At 33.5% G+C, this 12049-nt stretch overlaps 1 protein-coding gene and 1 long non-coding RNA gene across 3 annotated transcripts; both read left to right on the forward strand.

Annotated features, from left to right (window-relative positions):
- The first annotated feature begins 531 nt into the window (after positions 1-531).
- On the forward strand, positions 532-5007 carry LOC132190389 (uncharacterized). Its single transcript, XR_009441129.1, has 2 exons — positions 532-2189; positions 4544-5007. It is a non-coding gene; the product is annotated as an uncharacterized LOC132190389 (long non-coding RNA).
- A 2503-nt stretch (positions 5008-7510) lies between these two features.
- LOC132190663 (MATH domain and coiled-coil domain-containing protein At3g58250-like) lies at positions 7511-9018 on the forward strand. Of its 2 annotated transcripts, XM_059605702.1 has the most exons (3): positions 7912-8294; positions 8383-8549; positions 8707-9018. In XM_059605702.1, the coding sequence occupies exons 1-3, from the start codon at positions 8185-8187 to the stop codon at positions 8868-8870; spliced, it is 441 nt and encodes a 146-aa protein (XP_059461685.1). In that variant the 5' UTR covers positions 7912-8184; the 3' UTR covers positions 8871-9018. The 2 variants fall into 2 exon arrangements, 1 of the variants encoding a protein (XP_059461685.1); XR_009441156.1 differs by lacking the exons at positions 7912-8294; positions 8383-8549 and adding an exon at positions 7511-7600.
- Positions 9019-12049: the final 3031 nt, after the last annotated feature.

Here is a 12049-nt window from a genome sequence, read left to right on the forward strand (position 1 = left end):
GTTGCCGCTATTGATACTAAGTAGCGGCGACATCTAGGTTGCCGCTATTGATTATCAATAGCAGCGACCTAGAAGGTGGCCGCTATTGATTATCAATAGCAGCAACCTAGAAGGTGGCCGCTATTGATAGTCAATAGCAGCCACCCAGATGGTCGCCGCTATTGACCATCATCAGCGGCGACACTCGGCCCATTTCAAACTTTTTTTGCGGCAACAAAAAAAGTCATTAGCGGCAACTAAAAGTCGCCGCTATTGACCCATCAATAGCGGCGACCCGAAATGTTGCCGCTATTGATCATCAGTGGCGGATTACTACCAGCAACTGAATAGCGACCAAGGGTCGCCGCTATTGATCAATAGCGGCGACATTTTTCTCATTAGCGGCGACTTTGGGTCGCCGCTAATGAGCAAATTTCTTGTAGTGTTGACTAGACTCAAAGGTTACCAGCCAGGTGTTTCGCACTCAATTTTTTTGTCCTGATTTTAAATTTGTAGTCTATTTTTACTTTTGGCATCTCTATATGGCAGAAAACAAGATTTTTCTCCAAATTTAGGCGTTTGTTTTGTGCGGTTCAAGTCAGTTCATACATTATTCAATTCGGTTCCACAACCTTTTTCTTTGGCGCAGTTCAATCCAGTTTATTCTTCTTGCGGTAGGCACTCTCGGGTTAGATCAATCTTTCCTCAGGCTCAAAGGTTTTCAGGCCAAAGAAGCCCCTTTCAACCGGCCCACTTATGCCTTCTCAAATGCCGCCATCACCGGTCACTACAGTCTCTCTTAGGCCTTTGATCCATTACTAGTGAGAATTTTTTGGATTAGACTTTTCAACGGTCCAAAGGTTTCTGGCATGATTAGTCTCTTCAACTGGCCCTTTTTCTCCCTACTTAACTGAGCCGACTGGGCGAGACAATCTACTAGTTAGAATTTTTGGGTCAGACTTTAGCTCAGCCGACCAGGCGAGACGGTCCAAGGATTTTAGGCATGATTAGCCTCTTCAACCAGCTCTGCTTATCTTAGCCGACCAAGCGAGACGATCTACTAGTTAGAATTTTTGGGTCAGACTTTAACTCAGCTAACCAGGCGAGACAGTCCAAGGGTTACGGGCCAAAGAAGCCCCTTTTTAACTGGCCTTGCTTTTCTCATCTAACCGGGCGAGCTTCTTAATTACTAGTATATGGTTTTCAAGTCAAATTATAACCAAGTGAACCTTAAATGCATTGTTCAATTGACGCAGAATCTGCTGGTCTCTAGCAACTTTTATGGCGTTACTTCGGCAACTCTTTTTCGGCGAATTCAACTCTTTCTTTCCCTTTATTTTATCCAAACTTAAGCTTACACCTTGAGTTTGAGGGGGGATGTTAAGAATATTATGTTAGGGTTATTTATTTCCTTATGTGTTCTAGGTCTACTAGGTTTACCTCTTATGTGTTCTAGGTCTACTAGGTTTACCTTTCTTTAGTCTATTAGGTTACTTACTTATTACTCATAACCTCTTTATAAATAGAAGTCTTTGTAGTCATTCATTATCAATTAATATCAATACAATGTAGTCCATTGTGTGCTTCTGCTTTCCCTATTATTCTTCCACTATTCTATATCTCTCAATTATTCTAACATGATATCAGAGCATTCTAACACGACTAATCTACAGTGTGTATGAGAAAACATGGGGAGGACCTAGATATTAATTTCCGGTGTGTATTAGAATGACGACCAATACCAGCTCGTGAAGTGGACAAGAATATTAATTTTTTTTTTTAAAAGGTTAGTTTATTTTATTATAGTAATTCCATTAGACTGAGGAAAACAACCGAGGTATCGATTTTGCAATTTTCTTGTATGTCAAGTGTCACATTTTGCTGTTTTACAGACATTAAAAAAAAAAAAATGGAGAGGTATAAACCGAGTTACTATAAAGAGTTGACCCAAATTTTTAAGAAAAAAGTACCTTTAAAGAGCACAATCTTTGAGCCAAACGCACTTCAAGAGCAAAAAACTTTGGGCTCCAGTGAACAGAGTTACGCTGTGAGTCTTTACAGGAAAGGAATGAAAGTTGAGGAAGGGGAAGGCTGAGGCTTTCAGGATCGGAGATCTAACCGGAGGTGGGACTCTGTTATCTGAAGAGAACTCCCAGGCTTCGCGTCCGTACTGATTAACTTTATCCAATTTCGTCGCCATTAATGCTGAGGTAAAGAAAAATTCTTTCATTTTTTTTTTCTTGTGCCTCTTTCTTGTTGTGCTTATATTCCATTCTGAAAACAAAGGCGCCACAGGTCTTGAAAAAGTGATATAACTTGTTGTATTTCTTGGAAAAGTTAAAATAGAAAGAAAAAGTCCGTAAATAAAAAATAATAATTTGAACGAAATTCGGCATATCATCCAAAATGTTTCTCTAATTCTCTACCCACCTCCCTCTGAAATTCCTTCGATCTCGGTTTAAATTCTCCTCTCCATTAATGCAAATCGTGTTAAAGTGTTGTGGCTGGGCAAGAGTGTTTATGTGTATTTGAGGAGGCTGTTCATGTCCGGTTCAGCGTGAGAGGCGGTGTCTGTGTTTGGTAAAAGGCCTCTAAAAGTTTTAGTCCAAGCGAGGACCGAAAGCGACAGATTCTAGTTTGTGAAATGAATTATGATGCGGGAAGACAAGAGAATTAATTAAGTCCTTAGTTTTATTACTTATATAAAAAATAAAAATAAAAATAAAAAAGTCATTACTTTTATTAAGTAATTACGTTATTAGTATTTAATTTTATTTTTTATTTAAATTTTAAGAGTTTGTGATATTTTGTAATTCAATCACATTATAATTTTTGTTCGGAGAATAATGAGTGTTTTTTGTACTGCTATGGAAATATTAGAATGGATGAATTAAACTGATTTTGTTCTTTGAGGTGACTCCTTGAGACTTTACCAAATTTCTTTTATATCTCTTTGGATTGTGTGGGTTGGATTTGGCCTTTGATCATTCAATTTGAAAAGTAATTAAGGTCTAGTGAGAGAAGTCAAAGTCACTTATGGCATTTAAAATTGCACTCTGCAAAGCATGTTCTAAGAGCTGTCTATGTGAGGAGAGCTGCACTGTTGCGCCTCAATAGTGTGACTCAATCATCTATCAAAGTACTTAATTTTAAGAGAAAAATATAAAAAAAAAAAAACCCTACAAATTAACACTTGTTTGCAATAGAGCTCCACAATGTTCAATATGTACTAAAGTAGTTAATCAAACTACCAAAATGTATCAAAAAGACTACTTATTTTTTTAAATTCCTATAATACTCCAATTCTTTTAACAAATAAAATAATAAAATAATTGTAAAAAAAAAAAAAAAAAAACCAATGGGCGAATAAAAACAAATTTTTAACGGAATTTGACTCCAGGGGCTAAATTTTTTTTTTTTTTTTTTTTAATATCTCAAGAACCTTTGATTTTACTTTCATACGATATGAAGCAATTTGTAATTTATGCTAACTACAATGACTAATTATTTATTTATTCCAAAAAACACTTTTTTTTTTTTTTTGTATTTATTCGCCTTTTTTTTTTGTTTTGTATTTTTTAAAAATTGGTTTTTTTTTTTTTACAATTATTTTATTATTTTATTTGTTAAAAGAATAGGGGTGTAATGGGAATATAAAAAAATAAGTGGCATTTTTTATACATTTTGATAGTTTGATGGGTTACTTTAGTACCTTCTGAACATTGTAGGACTCTATCATAAACGGCTATTAGTTTAAAGGGTTTTTATTTATATATATATATATATATATATATATATATTCCTAATTTTAAAGGATACGATAAACATATAAAATTTTTATCACGAAATATGATAAATAGTGAAATTCGAAAATGATAATTCTTAGTTGCATAATGTCAAATTATGACCACAGTTCTTATTACACTTATTACAATAGCTGATACAAAAATATTATAAAATTAATAATTGTTCTCACCCCTATTCCAGCCTCTTATCCCAGTGTGTTTTTTACATGAAAACAAGAAATAAAACTGAATGAGCCGAAAGGAGACTCAGTAAGAAGAATTCATAAACATAAATAGTTTTATTCCTTATTCCTAGCTTTCTTTTTCTTTTCTTTTTTTCTTTTTTTTTTTTTTAAAAAAAAAGGAACAACATAAAATATATGTTCCTAGTTTTGAAATCGGAAAGCACATAAATTATATATATATATTTGTAATTGTTGCCATCCTCACCCTCATGACGATGATGAAACTGGTATAGTACTCTCTCTCTCTCTCTCTCTCTCTAATTGTTGGCTACTTGTTGACTACATAAATTGCCCAAAGTCCTCCCCCCTTCCCCTGTTATAATCTCAGAATATATATATATATATATATATATATATATATTACACAAAGGTTTCACAGGAAAGATTTGGAACTTTAAGAATTACTCTACTGCCCAACCCTCTGAAGTCTGACCTCTTATTGAATACACAACTATTAACAAAAAGTATTACAATAATAATTATCTTTATATCTTTTGAATATATTTTTTCCTCATTTTCTATTTTTTTTCTCAGGAATAGTACAATCAACTACAGATCTCCCACCAGCTCATGATCATTATACATTTCAAATCAATAATTTCTCATTACTGTTAGGGTTGAAGGAGGAAAAATGTCACTCTCGCTAGTTTGAAGTTGGCAGCTATCAATAGTGCATCTTCATGACTCTCTTTCTTCTTTTGGCTATTGGTTTTCTTTTTCTTTTTCTTTTAATATAAAAATATGAGCATTTTCGTTTTCATGTATAGGAGATTGGTACTCTACCCAAATGGGAACACGAATAGTAATGGTAACGGCCACATCTCTCTATTCTTGGCAATAGTAGCTGCCAATGATCTCCCACTTGGCTGGGAGGTCAACGTGCACATAAGATTTTTTGTGTTTGATCAAATTCAAGAAAAGTACCTTAGTATTCAAGGTACCTTTGCCAAGAACTTTGTCTAAATCTTAAGTTTAAAACTTTGATTGCATTTTGTCCATATATATGGATATAACTCTTGAATATATTTTATGTTGGGATTTGATATGTGACTTTACAATTGCTTGTGATCTTCAACTAGTTAGACGCAAATGGGAGAGTAGTAAGACACTTTTATAAATTGAAGACTGAATGGGGATTCGCCCAGTTACTTTCTCATGAGACTCTTAATGATTCATCAAATGGTTATCTTGTGGATGACACTTGTGTTTTTGGGGTGGAAGTTTTTGTTATTAAAAACACTGGTAAAGGAGAGAGTTTGTCCATGATAAGTGAACCTCAACGTAATTATTTTTCTTGGAAGATTGACAACTATACGGCCTTAAAAGATGAGGTTTATTTCTCTGACCAATTCACTGTTGAAGGTCGAAAATGGTAATCACGATTGGAGTTTTGCTCTTCTATATCAATCTCAATCAAAACTTTACAATCTGTTAGTTTACAATCCTTATCTTTATATTTTGGATATAGGAAGTTGAGGCTCGAACTGGAGCCGGCACATCTATATCTCTCTATCTGAAATTAGATGATTCAGAAAGCCTTCATTCCAAAAGAAAATTGTACGCAAAATACAAGCTGCAAATAAGGAACCAAATCTTTGGCAATCACTTTGAAGGGACAGGTCTGTTCTCTTAATTTTCACAAAAATATGCTCTGAACTATCATTTCTTTTTGACATGAACGAATGAAAATGTTCCTAAAAATTTACATGAAAAACCAATCCAAGAAAATCTAATAAATATGATCAACTCTTACCTCACAGTTGAGCTCTGGTTTTAGGAGCCCAACCGCTATTGGGGTTTCTGCAAGTTTTTGTCAAGAGAGATCTACATGACACATCAAATGGCTACTTGGTCGGTGATGCTTTGTTCGTTGAATGCAAAATTGATGTTGGAGGAGCACAGGGCTCAATTTGTTAATAGTTTTTAGAGGTTGTTTTATGTTATTTGTTTGAAAAAGTGTTATGATGCATTGACATTAAAATAAAGTAATTTTGAGTGTTTTGTGTAATGTGTTAATATTATTGTTTTAAACATAAAAAACAAAAGGGAGAATGAAAAAGTGTTCATTAACAAAGCCTGAATTTTACGAATTAAGATTAGGAGATTAGGAAATTTTGTCGTCTCTTTTTTCTTTGATGTAAAGGAAATTTCGTTCAAATCCATAGCAATTGTTAAAACTCCTATATTGTAAGAGTTTGAGAAATCTCTGAATGTTTTGGTTTCATAAAACCACAAAGGATTGAGAGCTTCGTACAGGAGAACACAAAAACAATTCACAAACTAAAGAAATACATTGGCGGAATAGAAAGTTAAGAAATAGGCCGCATAAGTGGTAGCTGAAGCAAATGGGACATGAAAATGTCTGTCAACCCTTCCCAAAAGGACATGAACGTCAAAAGGTCACTCCACTCTTCTTGAACCCTTGCTGTAAAGCTGTAACAGCCACCACACAAGTCTTCTGATGTAGGTCGGTGCGCATGGGAAGAGGGGGCAGATACAAGTAATAAAAAAATGGTGTCAGCCCGGGACGTCCGAATGAGGATACAAGCTCGTTTGAACAAGCAGTTACGTGATAGAAGAGCCACCGAGAAGCTCATCCGCTATCTCGTCCAAATGAGATTGGGAACGAGGATCAAACTGCTGTGTTTTGTTTTTTTCTCATGTTCATCTGGACAAGAAATTGAGTCGTCCAAACGAAGATTGCAAAAGCTGACGTATTAAATGCAAGAGTCCAAAAAGGAAAGACTTAATTGCTCTATTAAGGACTTTAATGAAGAAGTTCGCATCACACGGGCAATTACGATCAAGCCCACTCATTCACAAACACAACAAAGCAAAAAAAAAAAAAAAAAGAGTTTACCTTAGCCGTTAAGCTTATTTTTCTTTAGGACAAAGCCGAACGCACTTCAAAAGCAAAAAAGTATCAATCACAATCTACTTTAGGCCCTTTGGGCTCCAGTAAAGAGAAATTTGCTGCATATGAGTGGCTTTACAGGAAAAAAAAAAAAAAAAGAATACAGTTGATGAGGCTTTACAGAAAAAGAATGAAAGTTGGGTTTTGTATAAATAAATCAAACCAATTGTTCCCAGGCAGGCGAAGCAAACGGCCATTGGAAGTACTCCTTCCTTAATTGTCAAAAACCCCTTACGTTACTTAGAACCGTCAGGAGAAAGAAGAATTCAAAAGAAAGACATGGAAAATAAAACTTGGCATCCTCTCCCTGCTCACAATGATGCAACTGGTCTTCTCTCTCTCTCTCTTGCTCGCTCTCTGATTTTTGGTGACTTGCTTTATTTTATTTAGTATTAATTGTCAAAAAAGTATCGCAAGTAGTTTGTTAATTGTTATTAATTATATGTGCTGAATAAAATTACCCAAAATATTTCACATGAGAGATTTGGAACTATATACTTTAATCTTTTTATTTTTTATTTATTTATTTTTTTTAATTTTATCTCAGGAATGATACGATCAACTAGAGATCTCCTAGCACCTCATTATACATTTCAAATCAAGAATTTTTCATTACTGTTAGGGATGAAAGAGGAAAAATGTCATTCTGGCCAATTTGAAGTTGATAGGTATCAATGGTACTACATCTTCTGGACACTCCTTCTTTCAGCTATTGCTTTCTTTTTTTCTTTTTGTTTCAAATAGTAAAATATAAGAATTTTTGAATCCATATCTAGGAGATTGGTACTCTACCCAAATGGGAGAAAGAATAGCAATGGGAATGACCACATCTCTCTATATTTGGAAATAGCAGATACCAAAAATCTTCCACATGGCTGGGAGGTTAACGTGAACATAATAAAATTCTTTGTTTTTGATCAAATCCGAGACAAGTACCTGATTATCCAAGGTACCTAAGATTAAGTTTAAAGCTTTGCTTTGCAATTTGTCCATCTGGATATATATATATACCTTGCTATTATATTTAATTATGTTTGGGATTTGATACGTGACTTTACAATTGCTTGTGAACCTCAACAACTTAGATGCGAATGAGAGAGTAAAACACTTTCATAACTTGAAGACTGAATGAGGATTTCCCCAGTTGCTTTCTCATGATATTCTCAATGATTCATTAAATGGTTATCTTCTTGATGACACTTGTGTTTTTGGGGTGGAAGTTCTTTTTATAAAAGGTATTTGTAAAGGGGAGAGTTTGTCGATGATAATTGAACCTCACCGTAATTATTTCACTTGGAAGATTGACAACTATACGGCCTTGAAAGATGCGGATTATTACTCTGAGCAATTCACTGTTGAAGGGCGAAGATGGTATGATTGGCGTTTTGCTCTTTTATATCACAAGTAGTTTTACATATTCTATTAGCACACAACCTTTAGCTTTATATTTTGGATATAGGAAATTGAACCTCGAGTCGAAGGGAGGAGGAACTGGAGCCGACACATTCTTGTCTCTCTACCTTATGTTAGATGATTTAGAAAGTCTTGTTCCTAAAAGAAAAGTGTACGCAAAATACAAGCTGCGTATAAGGGACCAAATCAATAGCAAACATCTTGAAAAGATAGGTCTATTCTCTTTATTTTCACAAAAAAAAAAAAAAAAAAAAAAAAATGCTATAAACTTTCATTTCTTTTTGCATGAACAAAAGAAAATGCTCCTAAATGTTTACATATGAAACCAATTTAACTAAATCTTATAATATGACCCACTCTTGCCTTGCAGTTGAGTATTGGTTCTGTGATCCCGACGGCTGCGGTTATGGTTTTGCCAAATTTTTGGCACTGAAAGATCTCATGAACACATCAAAAGGCTACTTGGTGGATGGTGGTTTGTTCATTGAATGCAAAATTGAGGTCATATCCGTAGTTAAGGATTTCTCAAATTAATGTTAGGATTTATCCGGAGAGACATATATTTGTTTGTTAATGTTTTTAGATAATACTTTTGTTTTGTTTTGTTTTTTTTTTTGTTTTGAAAAAGTGTTATGATGTAAAGATGTAACTTTTAAGTATTTTTTTTGTTTTGAGACATAAACTTTACCAGCTTTCTAAATGTTTTGGACTGTTATAGCATGGTAATAACGTTCAAATTAACGGCAGGCGTGTTGCTTGACATTAAATTTACTCCTTAATTTACCTCTGAAGTGGCCGTGGAAACAGTCGTATGTAAGCGTTGTGTATAAATTATAATGTATATAAAGAATTATTTCAGGGATTAAATTTTGCTGACTGCACAATAAAGTGCCTTGAGGCATGTTAAACAATTATCTTTAAATTATTTAAAAATAAAATAAAATAGAACCGGCAGCCTGCCCTCAATTTTTTTTTTAAAAAAATTAATTTGATTTTTTTTAGTTTTATTTTTTTGGTATATATAAATATTTTTGTTGAATAAATTCTTATTTTTAGTTTTATTTAAGGGATAGTGACATTTGAATAATAGAATGTCACATTTTAAAAGGTGACGCCTGAATAATGTGAATGTCACGTTTTGGAAGGTGACATGCACTATTCAAACGTCACATTTGAGAAGGTGACATTTTGACGCCGGACAAAATTAGGATTGTTCTGATAGCGTATAAAAGCAGCAGAAACTAAGATTTGAAGATAGAAAAGGGAATTCAGGAAGAGAGAAAATAACAAATAGGGAAGAGAAAATCTCTAAGTGCCCCAAATAAGCAAATAGAGAAATAACTTTGAAAGACTTAAATTTAATTGATAGTATAAACTGAATTCTTGAACTAGCAAAGACTAGATGCCTTTATATAGGCTAGGCATCTCCTAAATTAACAAGGAAAAGGAAAAGCACACCTAATTGGAAAAGGAAAACAAATCTTAATAGGAAAATAATCCTAATAGGAAAGGAAAAACCCAATCCTTATTGAAAAATGAAAACTAAAGCATAAATAATAAGTCTTCTTTATTATTATTATTCTCCTGCGTCACGTTTGGCCCGAAAAGACACCGTTTAGTGTCGTTTGTACAGTAAACGACACTATCTTTAAATACAGACCCTATGTTTAGAGTTTTTACCAAACGTCTCTAATGAATAATGACGTTTTTTGGACAACTCTAACAATATGACCAACTCCTACCTTACAGTTAAGTATTAGTTTTGTGGTTACAACAGCGGCTATGGTCGCTCCAAATTTTTGACACCATGGAAATCTTTGGGATGCATGAAAGGGCTACTTGGTGGTTGATGTTGTAGTTATTGAATGCATAATTGATGTCATATCCGTAGTCAAGGATTTCTCCAAAAATTAATTTTATGTTTAAATTGGCGAAATATGTAATAGAGAAGTGCTAGCTAGTGAGGAATAAATTGGGTATTGCGATATTCTTCCATCTCCATTTTTTTTTTTTTTTTTTTTAAGGATATGCAATATTTTCATGGAAAATGTTAGGTGTTCTTCTAATGTTCTCCTGGTATTCTCCCAACTGTGATATGACTTTTAAAATCACTAATAAATTAAAAGTCAATAATGATAATATCAAATTTAACGGTGATTTTAAAAGTCATATCACAGTTAAAAAGATACCAGAAGAACACTTAGCATTTTCTTTTTTTATAGGATATAAATCCTATTTGCATGTTCTCAAAGTTTAATTTGTTCAATCCATTGCACTTAAGAGCACTAATCCACGAGAATTTACTAGCTAGTGAATTAAATTGGATTTGGTGTAAAAAAATAATTTTGAGTGTTTTGTACGGTGTATTAATATTTTTGTTTTAAACATAAAAAACAAAAGGGAGAATGAAAGTGTTTAACTAACAAAACCTGAATTTTACTAATAAGATTAGGAGATTAGGAAATTTTGTCATCTCTTTTTTCTTTTCTGTAAAGGGATATGTAAATTTTTTTATATAATATAAATCCTATTTGCATGTTCTTAAGTTGAATTCGTTCAATCTCCTAGACATGTTCTCAAGGGGCATTTATTTTAAGAGTTTGAGAAATCTCTGTTTTTGGTTTCATAAAACCATAAAGGATTGAGAGCTTCGTACGTACAGGAGAATACAAAAACAATTCACAAACTAAAGAAATACATTGGCGGAATAGAAATTAGAAATGAGAATACAGCCGTAGCTGTCAAGAGACAAGACACCATGGAGTGAAACAAGGGGTCCCATGAGCTGCTGCTGGGCGGCTTTTGAAGCCTGAAGTCATCTTGATTCATTGGATTTTATCCTTAACCATTAAGTACCTCCCAATTGTTTAGCCACGTTTCTGCTAAGAACATAACTTTAACATCTCACCATTCTCTCGACTTTGTTACTTTTTTTTCTTTTTTCTTTTTTTAATCAATAAGGAAAGGTTACATGGGATCTAAATTGGAAAGGGGGTGGATTCTTAACAAAAGACTCAAAACATAATACAGTGAAAAAAAAAAAAAAAACATTAATTAAAAAAAAAAAAATTATTATTATAATTATTATTATTATTATTTTTTAATCTTAGAGAAAAGTCAAGAAATAAGCCGCAGAAGCGGTAGCCGAAGCAATTGGGACATGAACCTCTAAATGTCCGTCAACACTTACCAAAAGGACATGAACCTCAAAAGGTCACTCCACTCTTCTTGAACCCTTGCTGTAAAGTTGTAACAACCACCACAAAGGTCTTCTGATGTAGGTTGGTGTGCATGGAAATGAGGGGCAGATACAAGCAATAAAAAAATGGTCTTAGCCCGGGACGTCCGAACGAGAATACAAGCTCGTTTGCAATTTAAATTAAATTAATTAATCAAGTGAAATTCATGGTCCAGATGTTTCCTTCCAAGTACTCTTTACTGTCAAAGCGAGTGCCTATTTAGGTTTGTATATATTAGGAAACTTAAAAAATTAATATGTTCGGTAAAAAATTTTAAAAGTGCTTCAATTCTTTCAATTTTTCATTCTAAAAATAGTCAAAACTTTAAAAATTATATTTTCCGATGCAAACCCAAATATGCTATGAGACTGCTTCGAATTCTTGCAATATATGGGATTTAATCAGCTTCTCAATACGAAATTATGGTGCAAAAGTCTAATCCACAAGAATTTAATAGCTCACCAAATTTACAAA

This window comes from Corylus avellana, chromosome ca8, assembly GCF_901000735.1.
Source record: "Corylus avellana chromosome ca8, CavTom2PMs-1.0".
Taxonomy (NCBI): domain Eukaryota; kingdom Viridiplantae; phylum Streptophyta; class Magnoliopsida; order Fagales; family Betulaceae; genus Corylus; species Corylus avellana.

What these genes read in the sequence shown, in the direction of transcription:
- LOC132190663 (XM_059605702.1), top strand. Translation starts at nt 8,185, where the DNA reads ATGATAATTGAACCTCACCGTAATTATTTCACTTGGAAGATTGACAAC. An exon ending in ACTGTTGAAGGGCGAAGATG is followed by an intron (nt 8,295 to 8,382) that starts GTATGATTGGCG and finishes TTTTGGATATAG; the next exon opens with GAAATTGAACCTCGAGTCGA. An exon ending in CAAACATCTTGAAAAGATAG is followed by an intron (nt 8,550 to 8,706) that starts GTCTATTCTCTT and finishes CTTGCCTTGCAG; the next exon opens with TTGAGTATTGGTTCTGTGAT.